At 42.3% G+C, this 25,507-nt stretch overlaps 2 protein-coding genes across 2 annotated transcripts; both read right to left on the bottom strand.

The window, feature by feature from the left end:
- Positions 1-5,060: 5,060 nt before the first annotated feature.
- LOC108682567 (CTD nuclear envelope phosphatase 1) lies at positions 5,061-12,249 on the bottom strand. The gene is made up of 6 exons (XM_018171757.2): positions 11,954-12,249; positions 11,465-11,531; positions 9,751-9,941; positions 7,845-8,073; positions 7,183-7,324; positions 5,061-6,633 (listed from the first exon to the last, which is right to left on the bottom strand). Exons 1-6 carry the CDS (start codon positions 12,095-12,097, stop codon positions 6,630-6,632), a joined length of 777 nt encoding a protein of 258 aa, XP_018027246.1. The 5' UTR covers positions 12,098-12,249; the 3' UTR covers positions 5,061-6,629.
- Positions 12,250-18,873: 6,624 nt separating this feature from the next.
- On the bottom strand, positions 18,874-24,694 carry LOC108682562 (E3 ubiquitin-protein ligase Arkadia). The gene is made up of 4 exons (XM_018171751.2): positions 22,650-24,694; positions 21,292-21,919; positions 20,811-20,957; positions 18,874-20,623 (listed from the first exon to the last, which is right to left on the bottom strand). The coding sequence occupies exons 1-4, from the start codon at positions 24,659-24,661 to the stop codon at positions 19,439-19,441; spliced, it is 3,972 nt and encodes a 1,323-aa protein (XP_018027240.1). The 5' UTR covers positions 24,662-24,694; the 3' UTR covers positions 18,874-19,438.
- Positions 24,695-25,507: the final 813 nt, after the last annotated feature.

Here is a 25,507-nt window from a genome sequence, read left to right as displayed (position 1 = left end):
AGCACCACAAGCGAGCCCATACAGAACGACGGCTCTAACGTTTCATAAAGTCAAATATATCGATGAGTTAAGACATTTCAGAGGCCCACTACAAGAACTTGTTGCTAATATAAAGGTTTTGCCAGCGCTGAACCTTTGATTAAATATTAAATCTGTTCGCTGATTTTAAAACTGTTTTCTTGGGCAACTAAATCAGGAATATATTCATCATTATTCACTTCGAATGAAATTGAAAACATTTATTAAATGAAGTCTTCAAGCAGTGCTGGTAAGAAACCTTCGCCTTGCGCATTGCGTGCGACAGTCCAGCAGATCGATGCATTTTTTTTAACTTATGACCCTTGATTGTTGAAACTTTGGTGTTTCAACAACAAAGAAGATCAATAATCTATTAGCGTATTGATACTCAAAATATTAAATTAAATAGATCTGAAAATTTAATCATGCACGTGCAGCATGATGGGATGTGTATTGTACATCAATCGGGAACGCAAGTAACCAGACTAAATTGTTTAGTACATACTATACCATGATTCTTAATAAATTGCTAGCTTCACTTTATGGAATGATTGATTATAATTTCAACATTTTTTTATGTATCTCTTGAGTATCTAATTAAGATGCTGAAGAGCCTTGAAAGTTTTTCAAATTTCAGATACTCTGTTCACATTTTTTTTCCTCTCCGCATAGCAGTTAGAGGGCAACCATGTCACATCGTAGAGCAAGTTTAGCTGCAGTAAAATCTTATTCTGCAACTACAACGCACTTTTATTTGCCTCTCCTGCGTTATCAGATCAAAACATGCTAAAAATATGCATTATTGGCTGCAAAATATACATTATTGGCTGCATCATACGCACTACTGGCTGCATAATATGCTTTATATGCTGCAAAATACACATTATTTGCAACGTTATATGCATTATTTTCTACGTTTAATTTAACGTGATGTATACCAAAGTGCGTCAATCATCCAATACCTCAAAAAAATATTTATCAAATTTTCCTGTCCACTCGAATTTTCTTTTTTGCAACGCGAGTGAATTTAAAAATATTACGTATTATTAAAATGTGCGGGTTTGTCCCTTGCAGCCAGCAAGTTGATCAATAAGCTTTCAACCAGGGCTACAAAAGTGTTCTAGTCAGGCATTCATTAAGAGCTTTCCAACAACTTATCACTAATTGAAGCGACAACCATTACTGCTATCTAAAAATTGCGCTCTAGTAATCTCACGAGTTCATCATCATTTCGTAGGGCTTTATCATTGAACGACATATAATAGATAAGGCCGGATCCCTTGTGAATCAAGTCACGAAAAATTCAAGAATCGGCAACAGGCCATGGGCCTATTTCTTCAGTGCCGACACTTCTATTCTATATATCGTTCCCATTCTTATTCTCGATCCTTTTTCGAACTATCCAAAGAAAATCCTATCACTGTGGAATACTTCTTCCCATTTCATCAGTAATTTCCAAAATATTGACAGAAATATGAATTTTTGATTTGCATTGACGAATTCATTCGCTCTATAGCATGTTTATCAAAAGTGCAGAATTTAATAACAGCATACGGATCTTGGGTTTCATTTTAGTGAATAAAATAACTGTCCTCGACCAATCAGACCAAAGATCTCAGAAAATGAATAAATTGTGACGTGTAGTGTTGTACTTCGGTGCTAGTATTTGTTATCCAAGAGGACGCAGCTTATGGCTCAACAATATCACATCAAACAATAGCCTAGAACAAAAACACTTTTGATGGCGCATCAAAAACACCAAGGCGCAGCGCACATCACGCCAACGACGCCATGTGGGGCAGTGCACATAATGCCACCAGTGCCATGTGGCGCATTTCTTTTCTTGCCACGCCACAACGCCATGTGGCGCAGTACTCATCATGCCACCAGTGCCATGTGGCGCATTTCTTTTCTTGCCACGCCACAAATTTTTTTTCTTGCCACGCCACAACGCCATGTGGCGCAGTTCTCATCATGCCACCAGTGCCATGCGGCGCATATGTTTTTCATGCCACGCCACAACGCCATGCGGCGCGGTGCTCAGTACACCACAACGCCATGTGGCAGTCTCAGGACAATGAAAAACCATCAATATATTTCATAAATGAAGTTTTTAAGCAAAATTTACAATAGCATTGAAAATTTTCTGCGCACACGCGGTTCAAGATTAAATTTTAAATCTAAAATGGTATCCTCTCTCCCAGAATCAAACAGGTTTATAGTAACCTTTTAAAAATGAAAATACAGTTACTGTTTTCACTGAGATTAAATGCATATAAATATTTCAGCGTCCAACTTAGTTAGCAATCATCCAATCATGCTAAAGCCAATCAAACAACAGTCAATCATTGATCGGTCATCCATACAACGGCGAATCATATTTCAGAAAATTATACTTCACCCTATCATACTACAACAAAACATTCTCAAGTCAAAAATAGTTCAGTCAGTGACATTCTCTCAACTTCACTAAGAACTTAACCCTTTGTAGCAGCTGTAAATATAAAAGATATTAACTGCGTCACGAGCACAAGCTCGAGGGTTGGTCGGCCGGCGATACGCACTTCGATGACATAAGCGTCATGTTTGTTAAGAAAACTCGAGACTTCTTTTCTGTGGCGTGTGAAAGAAGTTATTGATGCAAGAGTTGCTTACGATCAACTGAAGGGAGGTTGAATTGATAGCCAGGTTGGGTTAACTTGGGTAACGTGGCGCCAAGTGGGTGGACCAAGGTCAAGTTGATAGGAATCAGGTTAAACTGGGATGTCAAGTTACAAAATGATTGAGACCAAGTCAGCTTAGGGACATCACCTTGGTCAGACAGACAATGTCTATGAATATTATATAACACAAAGCTTTTCAGAAATATCGTTTAAATAACGATGTTCAGAGTTGGTAATCAGTCAAATTTAGTCTCTTCTCGCCATCAAAGCCGGTCCGTCTAATCAGCAAGAAAGATTCTACCTACCAAATCTAAGTATATGCGTCCACACAAAACTTCCGTTGCTCAGCCGCACGTTTGTACATGAGAACACCACCACTAATCAAGTATGTACAACTCCACACCCTCTCCACAACATAGATATTCTAAGCTACTCCACTAGTGCACACTGCGGGACACGCCAAGTCCACAGACACAGTGACACAGTAGTTTTATAAACTCCTAAGATGATGACACATTATACCATTTGTTATCAATGAACCGCAAATCACACATTATATCTTTTGTAGAAGTTGCTGGCTGACAAGTACAGCAGGTTCATGGCTCCGATAATACTGACAAATGCATCAGGTTCAGGGGTTTGGTAATGGCTGACAGGTTCAGAAGTTTGGTCATAGCTGTAGCATCTAAAAATCAACCGGCATGATGATCACGATGAGCATCTCTACTGACTTAGGCAGCATGCTCTAAGAATTACATTCGTATTAAATTATCAATAATTTTTAGTGCAACGTAAATCTGTTGTCCTAAAATGATTGCATGACACAACATTGCCATTTTGCGATAACTGCTACGTTTATTCCACCAGGAATTTTGAGCGTCATACCCCCCCCCCCCCCATAAGAACATGAACATAATATCACAATCATCGAGCGCATATTGAACATCATCATCATTGCATTCTATGATAATCGTCAATTCTGATTGCATACCTGGGATTGGCAGCATCGATTCCATGGTTATTTACGTGCCTGTCAATGCCCAATCGATATGGCAAAATAGTACAATTGTGCCCCCGGTAAATGACAACTGCTTGTAGCAGGTTTCCCTGGTACCAACTTTAGATGTAATCTCTCCTATGCAGAGGGCAGATCACGACAGCCTCTGTTAAGTAACGTCTCAAAGCAGAGGACAAAGTCATATGTAATTTGAAATAATTAATCACAAGATCAAAGTGTAATCAGCATAAAATAATCATGGGAACACAAGGGGCACTCAAGGCTCTGCCACGTCCATTGCAGCAGATTCATATTTCCTGCGAGCAAACCCTGCATTACATATGCGCTGCTTTGGTATAACTTGTAGCAATTTCATTCAACGGCATCGGCAAAATTCTCTTAAACTGTCAGCTTTGTCAGCGATCCCATGAAAATATTTCCATTCAAAGTCGCATTGATAGCATGATTTTATCCCTCATCACTTGAATTTTATGTTAGATCCATTCTCTATACTATAATATTAGAATTTATAACATAATATCTAATAACGTGAAATGATACGCTTGGACTTACAGAATTACTAGGCCGCAATTTGGAACTGTTCGGTGCTTCTATGAGAGAGCCAAGACTGCAACGGAGGGCGGTGTGAGCAGGTGGCACTGAGTGCGCCTACGACAGCCTCCAGGATGCCTTGTTACAAGGAAGAAATCACATAATGTGCGAGAATTCACCAGGGTTACGACAACAACTTAAGTAACAAGTGCCAATTTTAAGGCTGGTAGTCAGAGTGCCGCGAAGTCAGAGAGCGAGGAATTCGAGACCACAATGTGGAAGATTAGTTCTGTTGTCAGATTGGCAAGTTGCTACTCCTGAGCTTGTAGTCTCTGTAATATGATACAGAGACTGTTGCCCCCCATCTTGGGGCAACGGCCGGCTTTCAGGTGGCCGAGGAATGGCCTGTGGTCGGCTAGAACTAATTGCCCTCGGCCGACCACTGGCCATCTGTCATTACTCGCCCCTCATTGTGTTCCCCTCCACCACAAGAGTCACAGCCGGGTTAATTACGACGTCTGTTTCGCCTCATTCTTCCTCCCAACTCTTTCAGAGCTGCAGCTTTCAAAGTAAATGTGAAATCTCGCATTCAGCATTAATGAAAAAAATTCTTGCCTTCAAATATCTGCAAAATGTATGTTGATTCAGATATGTATTCAATACGAACAGCAGATAATAAATAGCACTACAGCTGATGTCTCACAAATTTTCGGTAAGTCGCATATATAATGAAAATCGACGCCCAACATTTTTCTCCATCATAACTGATGTAATGCAAAGTTTGCATATTTTTTTGTTTTTTTGCAGAGAAATTGAAAAAAATAGCCGAATAGGAGTGAAAAATTTCAGACTGATATTTCATTTACGAGCGGAGTTATAATGAATCAACGTAGTGATAGAATCGCATCGGGCATCCTAGCCGAGCCTGCCTGAGGGCTCGCGGGTCTCAATCTGAGCCTTTAAGGCTTATCTTAGCCCTTCAGTGAATGGACATAGGGTGAGGTGAATGAGGCTGATTGCAGTGGAGAATCGCAATGATCACCAAAAACAATACTTGGCGAGAAAAAGGAAATTACTGCTGGCTTTACCCTGATGAAATTCTGCTGGCTTTAGAGCTGCACGACACGACAGACTAGTCAGCACACGAGAGGCCAGGCCACACCCAATGTTCTTTGCAGAAGTTCAGATGAGCAGGAGTGCCGTGCCTAATATCTAACCGCAACGAAACATATTCCGGGCACACTTCAGCGTTCTAGAATAAGAAGCTGATATATATAAGACGCTGGTCATGCGTCCAGAATAAGAAGTTGGTCATGCGTCATAAGATGCTTATTTGCCTCGGCAACAGCATAATTAAGTCAATTGCAAAACAAATTAACAGTTAGATCATAACAAACGTCTCAAGGTTGACACAGATAACAAAATTTGATTATTTTAGAGTCGTTTGCACTTTACTCCTGGACACGTCTTTAAGACGTACAGCGTGGATCAAAGAAACACGAGAGATGGGGGACACTCCCAACTAATTACAATCATCCATCAGCATTCAACTAGCGGAGTATTTTAAAACAGAATTTTTATACAGAATTTGCAATCTCTGTTCACAGTTTCCCAAAACCCCTTCCCATCACATTTGGGCTAAGCACTGAATCTAACAATCGCAGGTGAGCCTATTTTTCAACAGCATTAAATATTTTAAGCCGGGATAACTTTGAAGTCTCCACGTCGTCATCTCAGATATTGAACCTTTGGTTTTTTCAAACCTTTCATTCATCAATCCCTCAGATCGCGGCATACGGAACAGAAGAAAAGGCAAACTGCACGAATTTTGTAGCTCTTATTATACAATCTGTCTAACAGTGCTGATTCTTGTGGTAAAATAAGTGAATATCTCAATTTCAAACATTGACATCCAGTAAAGCAGCTCAAGTCATAACAAAAGTTATCTTACAACAAATCATCATAATAGTTCCATACTAATCATCATGAGTTATGAGCAACTGCTATCTACGATAGCACCGTCTTGCTGCCAATCTCTTTCTAACCCTAATTTCCGTTTCAAAGGAACGCTTTTTAGACACGCCGGAATTAGAAATGCTTCAGAAATAAAAGTTGTACATAAATCCATCTCTGATGGCATCAGGATATTAAGTCATGGACTTGACGTTGCTGAATAACGTTTGGCCCACTGGCCCAATTCCACCGGCCATGCTACATGAAGGTGGGAAGATGCAATATGCAATGCAGGTTTCGTCGTACTGTACACACTTAACAGCAAGCACAGTACTGTACAAGTACGAAGTGCAAGATTTTTCTGACTGTACACTCTTTACAGTAAGTACAGTACTATTCACGCTTCACAGCTGCTGCCGCGGCATTGAACAGGGCGGGGACAGCGTTTACCTGCAAATAAACGTAACAGTCAGATAAAGATATTCGAAATAAAAGGTTCCTATGAGTTATCTTTTAGCCCGCTGTCAGTAAGGTAAAATCTCGTTACTAGACCATTAGGTACGAATGTCATTGACAGTATCTGCTTAATGAAGAATTAATATCACATGGAGACGAGCAGTCAAGGCTGAGACATTAACAATGCCGCGACTGGAAGGCGCTCTAAAAATTAACATCAATAGATTATGTGAAGTATTAAAATACTTTGGCCACATAGCAGTCACTGGGAATTAAGAGTCATTGACTCTCTGACCAGGCGAAGTAAAGATTATTGATGATCGTAGTGACTGACCAGTGACCAGGGTTACGAAGGACAATCACAAGAGTCATGGTGCTCGACCACAGTCACTCAGGGCAATCACAAGAGTCATGGTGCTTGACCACAGTCATTCAGGGCAATCACAAGAACCATGGTGCTCGACCACAGTCACTCAGGGCAATCACAAGAGCCATGGTGCTCGACCATTCACTAAGGGTCATCACAAGAGTCATGGTGCCAACCAGAGTCTGTGGAGGTGGAGGTTTCGCGACAGGACGCTGCGCACGTCCGCCGTGAAGCGCAAGGCGTCCAGCACGGGCAGGAGGTTCAACAGCGACGTGTCCAGCGGGTCGCTGAACCACGACTTGATCGGAATTGCGTTATCTGTACAAACAGTAGCAGTATAATATAATCTGGTAACTCTTACATCTAAAGAACAGTACCTATTGCGTTAGCTACAACCTCCTAAAATGAATCAACATAAAGCCATTTTCAGTGATATATATAGTGCTTTTTTTGCCGAAACAATTAAAAGTACTAAATCTGTTACACTTTTTTATTATGGGTTTGATTATTGGTGTTAGAAATAATTTTTTCAAAACTCTAATTATTAATACTTTCTACTGTTAATAGGGCTACTTTCACATGAATTTTCAAATTTATACAGGAATTGCGAGGTCAGGAATACAATAATTTCAAAAACTATCGTTTTTATAAAAAATTACCAATATGGTAGTGAACCACTTCTAGTGTCATCTGTGTTGCTCACAGCGCTGCTGCTACAATGCCTATATCGAGACATTGCCCAGTCTTGAATGCCAATAAAATAATAATGGGCACTTCCTATCTGTTACGGTTAGAGCCATGAAAATATTTTATCACACCATTAATACAACACACCTACCTCGATAAGCCCTGTATGCTCCTGGAGAATTGTCTAATATGAAGACAGAGGAGAGATCAGGACATATTGCAGAGAGGTCCTTTGTGTAGGAGCCATAGTCCAGCGTGCAGTGCTGGCGGTAGTAGCGACGCTGCAGTAGTCCTCGGCCAGCATCCAACTTATCTGCTACTGCAGCACCATAGATTTCCATGCTAGCAGTGAACACAACTAACTCATACCACTGCGACACCTGCAAAACCAATGAAATCATGTTATACGGTACCACAACAGTGATACTCATAATATACATATATGATAGGTATACTAGTAGGTACTAGTACCTAGTATGTGAAGGTACTAGGAGCCCTTCATTCAAGCACGTTTCATTACAAATAATGCCCGTTTTGCTTAAAATTTCCTTTTAGTTCAACTTTTCTAGGTGCCTAACCATACGAACTACTGTTGGTTCTAATAATTTTAAATTTTCACCAAAAGAATAGTATTCTAAAGTTTGTGAATAGTATTCTAAAGTTTGTGATGTGTGCTCAGCATTGAGCTTCCTCAGGCAGATTTGATAAGACGCAGCTACAATGAGAATAGAGGTGTTGAAGTGATGGCTGCTGACAAAAGACTGATTGATGGAATGGTTGGTGAATGCAAGATAAGCTTGAATGCATTTGGGATGCAAAATTTCTAACTATGAAGCTCCAGAGTTTTTAGGGATGTGGTTGTTTGACTGTATAAGAATGGCAGGTTTCATAGTATCAAAATTACTTTAATTATTTTTAACCTGTTGAAATCTGTTTTGTGAAATAGAAATATGGTATTTTGGACAAGTTCATTCAGTGTTAGGGTGGTATTAAACTATAAGGAAATTTTGAGTGCAACCGGCATTATTCTCAATTTAATATACCTACAGACATGCTGCTTTGAACCAATACAGCACAGAAACGTGGAACAAAAAAAAATATTAAGCTAACCATGGACAAGACTGTTATATGCAGTCCTAAATGTTACAAACTTCTTAGTTTAATTTTTAAATATAATGACAATATAATAAGTTACCTTCCTGATCAACAAGTGTTGACAAAGAATAGCAGCTGATAAACAACGGAATAAGATCTTCTTTGATTTTTTCACAGCTCAATGTATCCTGTTTGCCAATTATACACCATGAGATCAATGATATCCTCGATTTTTAACTTTTATGCTATAAATCCGTAAATTGAAAGCAAACAAACGTTTTATTCATCCCAAGTTTTTTCACAACATGAAAGAGAATGGAATACATCATTTCACCTAATGAATACGTAGATCATTCTTCCCGTGTTTGAAGTTTCACTTAAATCTCAAGAGCTCTTGGCAAAAACTTTGGGGGCAAAGTGGCAAACCAAAAAATTTTGTTAAATTATTAAAATATCAAATTCCTGTATCAGACAGCCCCTTGTACTAGTAATGACTTCAATAACTGAAGCATCCATAAATAGTTGATCAGAAATTAAATTCAAATTCATCATTCCTCCACCAACAACGACAATGTGCTTTATTTGCTACCAATTAATTCTAATATGAAAGCCTAATAATTATGAGATGAAGGTTTATAGGTAATACTGAAATGCATGTAATTACAAAATTTGATCAAAAGTCATCAAAATGATGACTCCAAAGTGGTCCTTTGTGAATGAATTCATACATGTAGCATGGATAATAGGTATATGTTACTCCAGAACCTACTGGTGCATATACCTATGTGCCAAAGCAATTATTTCAACACTTTATTTAGAAAAAATTTAATGCAAGGTTCTAATTGTAGAGAGGATAGGGTCAAGGACAAATTATTACAAAAGTTTAGCAAATGGGTAAATAAAATCAAAGTGTTAATGAGATAAGCCAGAGTTACCAAAAAATATTATGCATAATAACTCACAATTTGAAGAAAATAATCCACATGTGGTCTTTTGTGGACAAAAAATCTGACAGGATGCCGTTCAATGGTGACTTTAAGAACAAAGTCAGGCGGCGTGCCTGGCTTGACCATCTGTCGCAAAACGCCGTCATGGTGGGAGTGGATCAGGGTCTCGTCCAAGTCCAGCACCAACACCTTGCGCTTCACTAAACCTGACAACACACATGCTCAATAAATAAAAGTAGGGCAGCTTGCAATATATTCTAGCTATGAGAAAAATTGGTGGCCTACAAATAGATTTTGTTTTAGCAATTTCAGTAAACTAGTCAGATGTTTGCCAAATTGACTATCACATTTTTATGATTAGCAACCAGTTTTCTTACAAATCAGTTGCTAAAATTCAAGCTGTTTTCTATGGCTACTCCAACAGCAGACAATTGATTCTAATTCTTTAACAAAATCAAAGCAACTGAATATAGGTATCACTAATCAAAAGTGGGGGCAATTTAATAATTTTTTGTGAGCTAATATTCAAATAATGAGCATTAATGACAGTACCTATATATGTGCATTATTGACAGTATACGGTACTCATTTACTAAACAATAAAAATTCTTTATTTTATTATGATTTCTCTCTTACTAAACAATAATTAGGCTGTTATTTATTATAAATACTACCGTAAAATGGGGTTACTTTGACCGGCGGGGTAACTTTGACCACTTTTCGTTTTTTTAACAAAAACCCCCAAAACTCAAAAACAATTTGACATAGAAAAATTTTGTCAGTGGCCATCAAAGGCCTAATACCTACTGAGGCTACGTAACACAATAGAAAGATTTAAAAAGTTTGCATATCTGATAGGTTAAAAAATTAATAATGTGACGCGACGAAAAAGAGCTATTATTTAAAGCCTGTCGGAGTACCCCCTCCAATTTTTTTATTTTTTGGTAAAATAACTCCAGATTTTGATGCATTGTAGTAGAACTCTTCTAGTTACATATGCAAAAGACAAATTTTAGGAAAGTGTCATAGTTTGCAAATGGGGGGCACCGCCCCCCAATGGGGTAACTTTGACCACCTATTGGCAGCCGTGATGGGGTAACATTGACCGGCTTGGAAATTAAGTTAAAATTACCATAGGTACCTAACTAACATATTTTATGTTTGATACACCTATTATTGCTATTAATGTTTTTTCTTTATGTTTCAGACTCTACAGAGTCTTATATATGGTAATTTTAACTTAATTTCCAAACCGGTCTATGTTATAATGTTACCCCGTCATGGCTTCCATTAGGTGGTCACATTTCGCCCATTGGGGGGCAGCGCCCCCATCATGGTGGCAGGGAATTATTGTGAGTACTTATGCGTTTGCAAGAGCATCGACCGGTCCGGCTCAGCGGGGGGGCTGTCTCTTATACACATCTAGATGTGTATAAGAGACAGGTCTAAGTTACCCCAAGAGCTGGGGTAACAAAGACCATCACTTTTTTTGAAATTACATAAAGACTATGAGAGGCAGGAGCCAGCAATTTATGGTGAGTGAAGCTAGAGTATAGACCTGTATTTTGCATGTTTCAATTCAAGTTTAATTTAGCTAGCAAAAAAATGGCATCATTTATAAAAAATAAAGTGGTCTAAGTTACCCCATTTTACGGTATAGGTACATATTGTCCAACACAGGACCATCTATAAAAGAAAATGCAAGCAATCTATGCACCAAATAACTCACTAAGTCTGTGACGGGAGAGAGGAGATAGTGGCAGCACTTGGTACTTCACTGCCTGATGCTGTAGCACCTGAAGTAGACCATCAAAATTAGAAAGCAAGAAATAGAGATTAAAAATTTATACAACTTGTCTAAAAATGATTAGTCTAAGCAATAAACTTAATTCAATCTATGAAGATGATTATTTGTAACATGTAGAATGGTTTGCATACTAGCTATGCAGACCTATGCTATGGCAATGCACACTCTTCAGTCTTCAATCTTCAATGAGAGTGAGAAAGACTTCAAGTCTTCAACAGACACATGTCTTAAAAAATTCAAAAGCAACTTTGCAGAATTACCTAGTTAGGTAAGCCCTAAACATTTTCATGATAGGGAAATCATTACCTATTCAAGTAGGCCTAGCATATAGGTAGGTAACTGTTTTCCAAATGCCAAAATGAATAACTAAGATCTATGAATGCTGTATTTTTGAAAGTGCAAATCACTCACCACTCTAAACTGTTTTCTTATGACATAACAAATAAACCCCCAAATCTTCTGAGTGAAGAGTATAAATGCCCGCACTCCCATCTGCACTTGCTTCCACATTTGAGCAGAGCTTTTGGGTTGCTTCGAAACCAGAGATCGAACCATCTGGTATTTATTTCCAGCTGTCGCAATAAAATTTCTGATTCAAATTACTCAAGTGATCATCATTCAAATATTATTCAAAATCACAGTGTAACTTCACAGATTGAGCACAGAAAACTCTAGTCTAGTGGAGTAAGTGGACCAGCTCCTAAGTTCAACTCAACGACACAGCGCCTATGAGTATGAATGGTTTGTGTGTTTGGTGCGATAGATGGCACTGAATCCGTTAAAGTATGACGGAAGAATGAATTCAACAGCCTACCATAAGCTGTGCAAAAATATACGTCATTTAAAAAGAGACGCAAAAAGTAAACATTGCACTGTAAATCATACCGATGATTGAATGTATATGCACAAAATTGTCTTATAATCGCTGATGAGCACTCTCAACTCGGTATATGAACATAATGAGAAAAAACAAGCGCTGTGGATTATATCACACTGAGTCAAATCCCGCCGAGTTAACATAATGATGTCGGCGCTGAAATGTAGGCCTGATGTGGCCTAAGATGTTCAGGCCAATATAAATATCATTGATTTGTAAATGCCAGTAGAAAAGTTTGAGATGACTTCATTGTACCGTTTCCGATATTTTTTTCTCAACATCTGTGTTAGCTCACTAATGTCACTATGCTGTAGAATGCAACCTGAAACCCTTTGCGAGCCAACTTAATAGTTCAAGAATCGACTGGAATGGATAGGTTGCAGAAAAGTTTATAACTCACAAAATGCAAATTGAATACTCGTACTAAATATCAGTGTATATTGTTGTAAACATTATAATCTTGATAATAATTCTTTAATTATGCAATTGAGCCGTAACATTACGGCTCAAGCGAGCATGGGCGCGTTTTGGAAATTCTCATACAAACAAACCCATGGTTCAATCTCACACCAAACGAGAAATTTTCTGTCAGTATAAGCAAAGTGGGTGTGGTAGTTTTCTTCACATCGTCCCTCAACAGCACACAATTGCACCAAAAATAAACGAAGTAAAGCTACTGCAGACGAGCAGACACTGTAGTGACGTAAGTAATTTGCTTGACTGAGCTGCAAGACAGGCTTAATAATTCGGCCCTTACTGTTATTGGCGCAGAATTATTATATAGCTTCCATTTCCATCGCCCTAACTGCAGCATATTGACTATTACACCTTTCAGTACAAAAACTCAGTATTTAATAATCTGAACGAACGAATCTAACACATTAACTGCGGTTTGGCCTTTAAATTAATCGAAACTTTATTTGCTCATGACTCTTGTCTTCTTCAGTTATCTAAACGAATTAATCTATGACTTCAACTAAGACTTGGGCCTGAAAATAAATCTAAACTTTATGTGCTCGTAACTGGCCAGGCGCCCAACGTGTAAATGTCGCGCCGGCAAACACGACCTCATGTCTAAGTTCCTGAAGGGGAAAACATCCATGCAACTTGCAATAACTTTTCGTCAATCTATATTTACTGTTATCATCATTAACATTTATTTATTGTTGTACATATGGTAATCCTCATTGCAATCACTGTTAGCCTGAAAAATAAGTTATAAAAGCAATTCGTAAGGTTTTCTGTTAATGGGTGGATAATATATACGTCAATTATGTGCTTTAACAACGGAGGCCATTAAAAAAATGTGATCGAAAGCGACATGACGAAGAGCGGGCGTTAGAATAATCATGCATGTCTATACTTGACTATGGATGGTTGTACATGACTATACAAAGTATATATAAGACAGAGTAAAACTTATCTTGCTGGCTCACCAAATCGGGCGCTGCGGCCACCATCATGGAAGACTTAGATCCTGCCAGCTCCCCAGGCCCTCGTCTTCCCAATAAAATCGCCATGGAAGGCAAGGCTTGACCTAAGGGGAACGAATATACATCATAATCAAAATGACTATAATATGATAGAATTGTCAATAGAATAGGCCATTTTTGGCCTATCGCCGGTTCTAGACATCACAAAATTATTACAGCTTGATGGGGTTTCGAACACGCAACTCGCTTCTCTTGTCTTGCCATTCTCTGTCACGCGGCTATCTTGCAGATTTTCACCAGAACAGTCACATGAAGCACAGCATCGCATAGCGGTTTCAGCGTTTAGGCCCTAGGCCTGTCGCCGATTCTTAACATCGCACAACATTCACAGCTTGTTGCAGTTTCGAACCCACAACTCACCGCTCCAAATTCCACTGCGCTTTAACCGCCCAGCCTCCTCGCCGATTCTGACTAGGAACTGGCGCACAGAGCTTGGATCGAACCTGCACCTCTGCGCCAATCTTGTTACTTAGTGATTACTGAACTGTAATCACTGGGCCACTGGCCTTTTCGAACTCTCTCTTCGAATCTCGAACATCGAACCCACAACTCCCTGCTCCAATCCTCATAATCCTGGTACTGTGAACTTCAACCAATCGTTTACCCTCATCAGTGCCTAAATTATTCTTATATTAGCATCATCGAGGTAACCTCATGTTGACCATACTAACTCTTTAGTTAGTCGTGAAGCCAACTCCCACCCTCAGCATGATAAAACTACAATTAGCCTCAGAGCTAGGAGCTGCATACCACACGGAAACTCTGTAATCACATGCCGCAACACACTGGCTTCAGCGATAGTAGGAGACGTAAGACGACGGGCATTGACTATGGCCCATCACTTGTTCATAGGCAGGCAGTTCTACATTTGGCCTAACATACTGGCGTAAACCCGACTCTCTCGCACCGGCCTTCCCGCGACCCGTAAAGTTAGGCTAATTCCGGCAAGTTTTCTTTTGCGTCGAGAGTTGGAGCAACGTGAGGTTAGACTGCCCGCTAATAAGCAAGCGAGCTTACTTGCTTTGGCTGGTAATTAAGGCAGCGAGTTGTTCGTCAGTAGTCTTTCTGGCAGCTCGATCGGCGCCGCCATTCATTACCCTCACTGCAGGCACAGTCTGCACTGCATCCTCACATTCATGAGTTGAACGTTCGTTTAGCTTTTATTTTCGTTTACCTGCTGAAGTCGCTTGGTGGGAAGCAGCTCTGATTAACCGACCATTCCCTATCACGCTCTCCCATAATTAGTTTAGTTGCCTCGCTGCAAGCTCACAAGAACACAACACGTAATTAAAGTGTACCAAATTAAATTTTTGGCATCGTCATAAAATCGATAACGCCACAGTAACTTCAATTCTAATAACATTCAGTAGAACTGTGTGTTTACAGGGATGGGTACTGCGTCGCTGGTGTTCGTGGGGGTGTGTTACTGGGAGAGACGTACCCCCACTGCTGGGTGACGCCCCCTCGTGCAAAACCTCATTGTTTGCCATCCACCCACAGGACGTGTCTCGAGTTTCAGTATAAGCAAGCCTCGGCAAAATGTGTTGTCCTCCTATAGTCAGACTGCCTCGGCTCATGGTCTCCAAGTGGCAGCTCCAAAGCACAAGTTTGCTTCCATCGGAATACAATCTTAACTATACTACAATTTGCAGACTTTAGCTATTACGCTAAGTGCCCTAGCCTGTCATGCTAAGATTATAGCCATCACGCTGAGATTCTAGCTATCAAATAAACTATAGCCCGTCACGCTAAAACTTAAGCTACAGCGTAATTAAAATTTATGCGCCAGTCGAAATTAACTCAGTAAGCAGACCCAAAATGGTCTAGGATAATGAAGGGCTTTTCTGTTCGCCCAGAACACATTGTACCGCTACTAAGATCAACACTTCATTTCAATACGCATATTCTCGCTACACAGTGTACCCCTACTTCAATAACACTTCAGATAATACCCTTATTCTCACTCTGTTCCCTGACAGAGACTGCACTTTATCAATATCGCTAAAAAAGTTACAGAGACTAAAAAAAATTAAGCACGCGGCCTGACTGCATCGTACTTCTGTAGACTTCCGAGACCAACTAAATACTGTAATGGTAACTTGTTTACTATTGAGTAAATGCATCATTGAACTTCTTGTCCCACTGTCCGCAATGGTGATTCGCTAGTACAGCAATTAGCACTCAACAATGTAGAGTTTGTTGGCGCATAGGCTCCACACATCAGCGGAACGAACTTCTCAGAGACACAGAGTAGCAGGAGAAATGTCTGAGGTTCAGTCCCTCCTACTACAACAGATCACAACTCCATCCATGCGACGCCCTTATTCTCTTCATGATAAGCTTTGAATGTCATCATCTGGAGGGAAGGCTGAGCTTGCCGTTGGTCATACACAGCATCAGTAACGTGGTAAAAATCGCCAACATGATTGTAGTTGACTCGTATGTGATAAGTGGCCGGGCATAGTTACCGAGATTTCTAGAGGATAACTTTTGTTATATTATGGTCCATCTGAATAGTGACCCCTGCTGTGTGCCTGAAGTCGACAAAAACGTGCACACTGAAGCAAAAAACCTTTAATTAGGAGTTAGGTTTTTGAACGTAACTACTCTTCGTTCCATCAGCAAGTATGGGACATAGTGCGACATGTGACCTGCGTACTGTTCGGTTTACAGTTTGGGTGAACGTGTAGTTGTACTGGGTGAATAAATTCGATTGCTTGATTCTAATTTCCCGGTGAGCGCATATTTACTGGCGCCATTTTCAGAAGTCACACAGGGATAGTAGGATGCAGGCTTCAGATTTCCACTTAGATGCAGGCTTCAGATTTTTGCTGGCTTTAAAAATAAAGATATCATACATACGAAACTTTATTTAAAACGCTGTTATAATTTATACAGGAGATTGCTCATACATATTAAACATTACTTAAACCCTGGTATAGTTTATACAAGAGCTGGAGTTGCACAAGCTCAGCAATACTCGGCAGACACTAACGCCCCCGGCAGCTAAAATGGTCTGCTAAGGCGCGATAATTAGTGTTTAGACTCTCGAGATGGTTCACAATTCCTGATAAGTTGTCTATCTTTCAATATGTTGACATGAGCGAACTTGTTATAAGGAAGAAGCTGAATAGTGATCACTTAGAACCGCCAAGTTCAGCTCTCAACAGCGTCTTCAACGGAGCGCTTCCCTGAAGCTGCAGCCGCATCGAGTCCCGTAACAATTTTGAATACATTTTAAGGCTATCTACTACTTAATTATTACAACTAACTACTATCAATACGGTGTTTTAAATTTAATTATTGATTCCACACTAATAATACCTGGCATTCAGCAGAGCAATATCCACCTAAAATAATCTTTACCGAGAATAAGACGTGAGGACTTGACACGAATTGAAAGAAAATTCTCAGCATAATCTCATTGTCAGGTCGAGGTCTGACGCTTGGCAGCCTCTCGACGCTTGATTTGTTTCATAACTGATAAATAATTACAAGCAAAGAGCAAAATCAAGAAACACAAGTGTGGCACTACACCAGCAGATGGACCCTCGATCCACACAAGACCTTCAGATCCCCCAGATAACACGTACCCTGAGTTCGTTTAGGGACACCAACCGAATGCCTCGCTGATGCACCACCTTTGGCGGCTACCAGGTGCCGCCACCAGCGACACCTAGAATGAACTGAGCTTACAAAGGCTCGAGGCCACAGCTCTTCTCATCCCGTGTCGCTACCACTGCGCTGTAGCGCTTAAACATAAAAAACAAGAAGTAGGAATTATGCCGCCGTTATGCGCCTCATGGCGAGAGATGAGGCGCCTTGGCAAGAACACCTAAAGCAACTTCGTACGAATAACGCTGAATTGAAACACCATCGCCGCCTCACCAAATATAATGGAACTGTTCTCACCTCACCATAATCGTTCACAGCATTGCAGTATAATTTTCCCCGCCAGAACTAAGGAACACAAATAAACCAACGCCACAGAAACTCGAGAAAATGCATCGAATTTATGCATTTATCATGACTAAATTATTGAACAAAAATTTGGGTGAGGTGCAGAACTCTTAAAATAAGAGAAAGAAACACAAGAATAAATGCTAAGCAGAATAGAGGAAAGCAGGAGCGCTGTGCACACACTTGCAGATAGGAGCTTCATTATTTTTTCGGAGTCTTTGGAGAAGTTTTTACATTTTATGATAAAAACATTCATGTGAGCTTTGATTTTGTGCTTAATGATGAGCTAAATTTGCTTCCTGGCAGCGCTCTCACAGAGAGAGGCAGTTGTCACCCGCCAGTCGAAGCTCCACCTCCCAACCAAACTCGATAAAGCAAGGTCACTCTCTCCGTGCAATATATCAATCATGCCACTTTCTTACATTGTAGAGGATATAGATTGAGCGCTGTATATGTGAGTTTCAATATATTAGGTTTAGGATTTGATTTTTTCATTTTCAATCAGCTTAGCAGTGACCTCCAAGCAGTATTGCGTTTTGTCTATCATTGTGTAGTAGTAGTAGTATAATAGTTTGCTAGCGCTTCAGCCATCAAGCTATTTCGCACCGGAGGTCAAAATGTTGCATCGAAAGCGAGGCGGAAGGTCTCAGTTATTCAATATCTCAAATTAATCCTCGCCCACAAGAGGGGGGAAGGTCTCAATTATCCAGCCCGCTGAAGCTGGCTCGAAAGAAGCAGCGTTAGCATCTCGAAGAGACGAAGTGAAAAATAGGGACAAGTGAAAAGCAAAAGAAACGAAGACACTCGAACTAGAGGTTGCTTACACGGGACGTCGGCCGCCCGCACGAGGGACAAAGAAAGGAAATATAAGGAATCCCGCCTACATAATTACTTAATGCAAGGAATCCTACCTACATAATAACTTGACCCCACAACTGAAACCGGCAGTCAGCCACCGCGAGCTCAGCGGTAAGGCGTTCAGGAACAATCCCCCTAGAAGCGCGAAATCCCATAGCACTTCTGGCGAGCACAGACACGCGTCAGAAGTCCCTCCTGGGGGCTGTCATTGTGTCTAGTGTTCTTGCCGTGGAGGTACGTTAATCGATAGCTCTGTGATTATATTGTGATAGTTCAATTTTAGAAGGGAATCGTTTCGTTTAATTGATTATTTGGGCGTGTTAATTTGTTTATTATATATTCATTCTCTAGTTATTCATTTCAAGCGTTTTTTTTCTATTTCAGGAAGGCCTCAATATTTAAACTCAATATTTGGAATCGATTATTGGATTTGTGAAGTGAATTGAAAGTCATGGAAACGCACGGTTAAGGTTAAAGTTAGGTTAGGATTAGGGTGTTAGGTTTGTCGTGTTGTGTTTCTATTTATTCATGTTGATTATATTTACTTGCAACTGTTTATTCATCGAAAATCCTTGGTGTAGAAAAGCTGAGTGAAGAACGATCACGTGCTATGTGTCGGGGAGACGTCAGTTCGTGAAGAGATAGAAAGTCCCCCAACAAAATCATATCACCCATGACAATCTTTTGCATCATATCACCACTCGCCCTTTACATCATATACATATCATCTTGCAACATGATGTTGCTCAGGTCGCCATTCTCAGCATGTGGTCCTTCATATACAACATTGTCTTGACTCAACATTGCTCTGGTGCCGCTGTTCGGTTGCTGTCCTGGTACGCGATTTTCGTCCAACACAGAGCTGCTGTCACTCAAGGGCTCGCTATGACAGGCACCATCAAATAGCCCTTGACTGTCTGAACTAAAAGACGTACTGGCACCTGTTGCTTCCTCGCTGGTGGCCGTGGGCACTAATGAGGCAAAGGAAACGAAAGTCACAGTCTGGTGGTCCTGCTGCGTTGACTCCGTGGCAGCCTGAGACACGCGTGATGATGAGAGATTTCCATTAGAATCCAATGGCAATGCGTCATCGCCATTCTGGACATGGCTACTCCTACCGGCTTCAACTTCCTGAAAATGGCTGTCCATGCCGGTTTCAATATCCTGAAAATGGCTGTCCATGCCGGTTTCAACATCCTGAAAATGGCCGTCCATGCCGGCTCCAACATCCTGTAAATGACTGTCCATGCTGGCTTCATTGTTGTTCCTCCCAGCATCAACATCCTGTAGATGGCTGTTCCTGACGGTATCGCCATTCTGAACATGGCCATCCCAGCCGCCGCCGCCACTGTCGAAGGCGTTTTCGCGCCTTGCACCGCTCGAAGGAGCGAACAAACTACACGGACGGTTGGCAGGTCTAGGCCACTCGAGAAGCCCTCTTAGGGTAGCAGGGCGCCGCCGGGTGGACGCACGGAAGGCGGGAGACGAAATCTCGTCGCCTGCATACCAATACTCGTCCCGGGCTGGAGCACGTCGCTCAGGGTCGCTGGTCTCGCCAGCTGTTACATCTAATTCCTCCGTTCCCCCAATGAAGGGGTCCCTCCTACCCAAGGCCTCATCTAAGGCAACAAATTGGGACCTGCGTCGTACCCGACGCAGGTCGTCCATCTCAGAGGCTAGGAATGAGGGGGTAGGCTCGTCTAGGGTATCACAGTCGAGCTTGGCATTGTGCTGTTCGATGTCGACCCGGCAGATGGGGCAGCGTTTGCTGGTGGCGAGCCACTGGTCGATGCAGGCTGTGTGGAAGAGATGCAGACACGGCAGGCGGCGTACGTTCTCGTCGTTCTCGTAGTCGCTCAGGCACACCGTGCACTTCTCAGCACCCACCTTCGGCTGGAAAACAGGATAGTGATAGAGATCCAGCAAATGGGGTTTACAGAGACCCACTGCACTGAGGACACAGAGACCCAACATTTAGGGGATATAGAGACCAACCATTCACCCGCCTCTTCAGCATTCACCCACCCTGCCAGTACTTACTCTACTGTGTTACAATCCATGCCATAGTGTCTCTATTCACCCTGATGATGTATCGGTGAGCCAGGGTGTTTCGTTCGATAGTGGCCTGCGAGGCGCCGACTGTGAGCAGCGAGTCGCGGTGCTGGTTGAGTCGCATCATCCGCACGATGTTCTCAAAGCCGGCGAAGCTGACGTCCAGCGGCCCACCCTGCGGCAGGGGCGTTATCAGTGGGCGTGAACAAAAGGAGCGTGGACATAAAGGGCGTGGACAAAAAGAGATCTGATCAATGGGCGTGGACAAAAGAGGCGTGATCAATGGACATGGATAAAAAAAGTGGACAAAAGAGGCGTTCACGATCGATGGGCATGGACTGGACAAATGAGGCGTGGACAAAAAAGACGTGGACAAATGAGGCGTGGACAAAAAAGATGTGGACAAATGAGGCGTGGACAAAAGAGGTGTGGACAAAAGAGGCGTGGACAAAAGAGGCGTGGACAAAAGAGCTTATCTGCAGGCTTATTGCATGAATCCCAAGACTCACCTGCGGGTTCATCGAATAACCATCAGTTCTTTCAGTGGAAACAAAAGAGAAGACGGGAGGCGGGGGAGGCAGCGGCAGCTCGGGCACAAAGCTGGGCATGGGGAAGTTGAGGGGCAATTGCTGTGAGGTATTGTAGTGGTGGTGATGATGGTGGTGGTGCGACACGGCGGCTCCACTGCCATCAAAGGCACCACGTGACGGATGGCGAGGGCGAGCCAAGTGGCGGTCCAGCAGAAAATTGCGACGGTGGCCAGAGCGCGACGCGGCGAGGGCGCCGAGAGGGTGGGAGGCAGAGGAGCCGAAAGAGTGGGAGGCAGAGGAGCCGAAAGAGTGGGAGGCAGAGGAGCCAAGAGGTTGGGAGGAAGAGGAGCCAAGAGGGTGGGAGGCGGAGGAGCCAAGAGGTTGGGAGGCAGAGGAGCCAAGAGGGTGGGAGGCGGATGAGCCGAGAGAGTGGGAGGCAGAGGCGCCAAGAGGGTGGGAGGCAGAGGCACCGAGAAGGTGAGGGACGGAGGCGCCGAGAGGGTGGGAGGTGGAGGCAACGAGAGGGTGAGGGGCGGAGGCGCCGAGGTGGTGAGAGGCAGGAGCATCGAAAGGATGGGAGGTGCTGGCGCCCTCATCCATGTCAGACCTGGACAACGTTAGGAGCATCACACATGATGGCATACGTCAAGGGCATCACTTATCACCTGGCTTCATCATCCACATCACTAATTGCACCAACCTACTAGCCACTCATCACGTCAGATAAAAAGTTTCAAAGTCTTAACACTTAAAATTTATGCTTAAATAATATTTGTCTAAAAATTACTTTTCGAAGACAACACTTCTAAAGAATCCAGTATGTCCGATGTTACACAGGTACAATGAATTTCTAATTTTATTTTAAAATATTGAAAGAATAATTATTTTTGAATTTTTTCATATATATAAAAAAATTTAAAATATCTAAATTATTAATTCTGTCAATTGATTCAGGCATTGTCTCCAACTTTACGCAAGTGTGCAAAATTTTAAATCAATTGGACAACAGAACCTCTAGTTCTGCACCACTCACCCTCTAGTTCTGCACCACTCACCCTCTAGTTCTGCACCACTCACCCTCTAGTTCTGCATTGCTCACCCTCTAGTTCTGCACTGCTCACCCTCTAGTTCTGCACCACTCACCCTCTAGTTCAGTACCACTCACCCCCTAGTTCAGCACCACTCACCCTCTAGTTCTGCACCACTCACCTTCTAGTTCTGCACTGCTAGTTCTGCACTGCTCACCCTCTAGTTCTGCAATGCTCACCCACTAGTTCTGCACTGCTCAGTCATCCTCTAGTTCTACACCACCCACCCTCTAATTCAGCACCACTCACCATCTAGTTCTGATAGTATCACCATCTAGTTCTGCGAAGACGGCCCTCTGATGTTCGCCATTGTTGTGAGCAGTGCCCGAGGGAAGAGCTAAGTGGTTCCTAGCGGCCCTCAGCCTGGCCATGCGCATGTCTGGGGGATTGCCCACATCGTCTCTGGCCATGTGTGCTGCAGACACGGGGGTCTGAGGCTCAAGGCCGGAGCTGAAAGACCTACTGAGGGGAGGTGGCTCAGAATAATCTGGTTCCCCACCCATGTAGTCAAAGTTACGATTGTACACAGAGCTCGAGTTGTAGTGTCTAGGAGGCAGAAGGTGCACTTGATCAACAGGAGCCATGCCGTAACTTGGATCCATCCTCATCCGGTTAACTTCAGCTGCCCTCTGTTGACTCAGCCACAGGCTTTGGTGATGGAGAGGCAGGCGTGAAAAGGCCGACTCACGGCGCGATCTGACCCACGGGCCCTGACGGTCAATGGTGTGACGGGTGGGTGACGAGGCCAAACGGTAGCCAGAAGTGGAGTTATTAAATTGTTGGAAGTAATCCCTGTGAGGCCGAGTAGCTGTAAGGTGTGCATTCCCCACAGTATGTGCTGATGGGGCCCTCACTTCTGCAAGGGAGCGATGGAAACAAGGGTCGTTGTGATTGCTTGCAGGGACCTGTGATCTGTTGCGTGTTACATGGAAATCTGGGAGGCTATGATGCCGAGTGCCAGTAAGGGCTTCCCGAGACGTCATGGAGGCAGGGGGTTCGTCAGGAGCGATGCGTGGACCGACGTTCCCAGAATTTCTTGCACACGTGAAAGCTGGCTCCATTGCCTCATGAGCAAATTCCTCTGAGTTTGCATGTGAAGATCTGTGTTGATTATTGTAATTTGATGTCCTATGGTCATTAAATTCTCCACCTACAGTTGCACTGGCTGACAGACCAGCGGCACCTAAGGAGTTCTGGTGCAAATGAGCACCACTGAAACTTGCATGGTTTTCGCTTGTATTTATATTTGGATGAGAAGAATTTTCCAGTGGCCGAGAGTCATCTGAGTCGCGAAGCAATAAAGGTTTTAAAGCAACGCAAGGCACGGAAGAGTCAGCATTAATTAAAGAACGTCTCTCAGCAAGGATGGATTGATTTTGTCTCTCTAAAGTGTGCTGTTCATCACCACTTTCATTGGTGAGGTCAACCACAGAGACAGCGCGAGCAGGCATGCTGTTTGTTAGCTCCACCACAGAGTCAGAGTCCGTATCATTGTCAGAGGATGATAGCCAGTCCAGCTGTAGGTCTGGAGCAGATGGGGCATCATCCACTCGTCTGCTGGAGCAACGGCGACTCATGGCGCCATTCCTTACTGGGACTGGAGACTCTGGCGGTGAGTCTGAGGAGGAGCTTGAATCGTCTGATGAGTCCGACTGGGAATATATCTCTATTTCAACCACTTCAGAACTGACGTATTGCCTGGAGTGACTTCTGCGGCTCTTGAGTTTTCTGGAAGCGCTGCTTGACAAACGTTTGCATCCCTGCTTCACGGAACAGATGCTGCGTGGATGTGGGGTGCAGGGGAGCCTAACAACTCGGCAGCTCTGTGAAGGCAGTGGCTCATCACCACTCTCATTTAGGAGAGGGTGAGCAGATGCAGCCCTTGGCTCATGCGAGCTAAAGAGGCTTGCCTGGTCTGGTAAGGGCATGACTGGAAATTCCTGCTCAGGATCGTTCTGCGCCTCTATATCATGTAAAGGGTGTGGGCTGCTCAGCAAGTTCATGAGGTCCTCAATATTGGCTTCATTGCTGGTGAAGTTGTCAGGGCACTGCTCTGGGGCCTCATTGTAGACCTGGGGAGTGACATAATAGGTCTTGGGGAGGTGGGGTGCACTGCGAGGGGTGGTGAGGCCATCAGGCTCTAAGGTAGGACTCAATGCCTGCCCCCGTATCAGCGGCGGGGAATGGCCAGACTCAAACGCAAAGGCAACAGGAAATAATTCTTGTAAATTGTTGGGGCTTGAGCTCCTCACTGCACTCATCTTGTTCCACCTCCTGCAACAAAGAAAACATTGTAATACAGAGTAGCAACACAGAGAACATTCTAATACAGTGTACATTTGTGTATGTCATCTAATACATTTGTGTGTCATAAGCCTGGAACCCAGGGTTGGCGATTTTTTTGATTTTTTTAAAAAAATCAAAAAAATAAAAAATCAATGATTTTTTTGATTTTTTCATGATTTTTTTGATTTTTTTTATTTTTTCAGCTTTTTTGTCTTTTTTGAGGTGTTATTTTTTATGTTGCAATTAGCCTACTAACAATAACAGTATATGGATCATAATGGATGGCTAAAAAGGGCACTTATTGCCTTCAATAATGGCCAACAGGACAAGGTGGTGTTTACCATTTTGGGATTTTTGGGTAAACTATTATTGATCAGTCTATTCATTAGCTTTGTAAAGTTTGTATGGAGCAAGGTTATGAGCTAAATATTGACCATTTAACTGGCTTCAATATACAAAAACACTTCAGTAATGCAGATCTCCTAAACATTGAAGAGTCACATAACAGATAGGTAGTGAAATTAAATATTTTAATTAGAATACTTGTATTAGGGTGGAAAAACTTTCTAATTGCCTAAAAGGTCAATACAATCTCAACCTCTCAATATACAGGGTGGGGCAGAACCGATTGAGCAGTTTTGAGGTAAAATAAAAGAGTAATGGAGGTACATAAAGAAGGCAGTTTATTTTCCTAGAAGTTAGCATAACATACCATTTAGAATACTTATGTTTTGAAAACAATATCTGGAAGATGTGGGCTGTTAGCTGCAATACACTGTTGGAGTCGTTTTCAGAGGAGGGAGTAACCATGACAGTGAATT

This window comes from Hyalella azteca, unplaced genomic scaffold, assembly GCF_000764305.2.
Source record: "Hyalella azteca isolate HAZT.00-mixed unplaced genomic scaffold, Hazt_2.0.2 contig5129, whole genome shotgun sequence".
In the NCBI taxonomy this organism is placed as follows: Eukaryota; Metazoa; Arthropoda; class Malacostraca; order Amphipoda; family Hyalellidae; genus Hyalella; species Hyalella azteca.
Note: the sequence above shows the minus strand (reverse complement) of the source record. Positions and strands in the feature narration are given on the sequence as shown.

Bases quoted from the DNA above. Each gene is read 5' to 3' on its own strand.
- LOC108682567 (XM_018171757.2), bottom strand. From the start codon at position 12,097: ATGGTTCGATCTCTGGTTTCGAAGCAACCCAAAAGCTCTGCTCAAATG. The intron at 8,074-9,750 runs GTGAGTTATTAT...TTGGTTTTGCAG, and splicing joins TGGATTATTTTCTTCAAATT to GTGTCGCAGTGGTATGAGTT. The intron at 7,325-7,844 runs GTAGGTGTGTTG...CTGTTTGTACAG, and splicing joins AGCATACAGGGCTTATCGAG to ATAACGCAATTCCGATCAAG.
- LOC108682562 (XM_018171751.2), bottom strand. From the start codon at position 24,661: ATGAGTGCAGTGAGGAGCTCAAGCCCCAACAATTTACAAGAATTATTT. The intron at 21,920-22,649 runs GTGAGTGGTGCT...AACGTTGTCCAG, and splicing joins GATACTATCAGAACTAGATG to GTCTGACATGGATGAGGGCG. The intron at 20,624-20,810 runs GTGAATAGAGAC...CCTGTTTTCCAG, and splicing joins CTCACCGATACATCATCAGG to CCGAAGGTGGGTGCTGAGAA.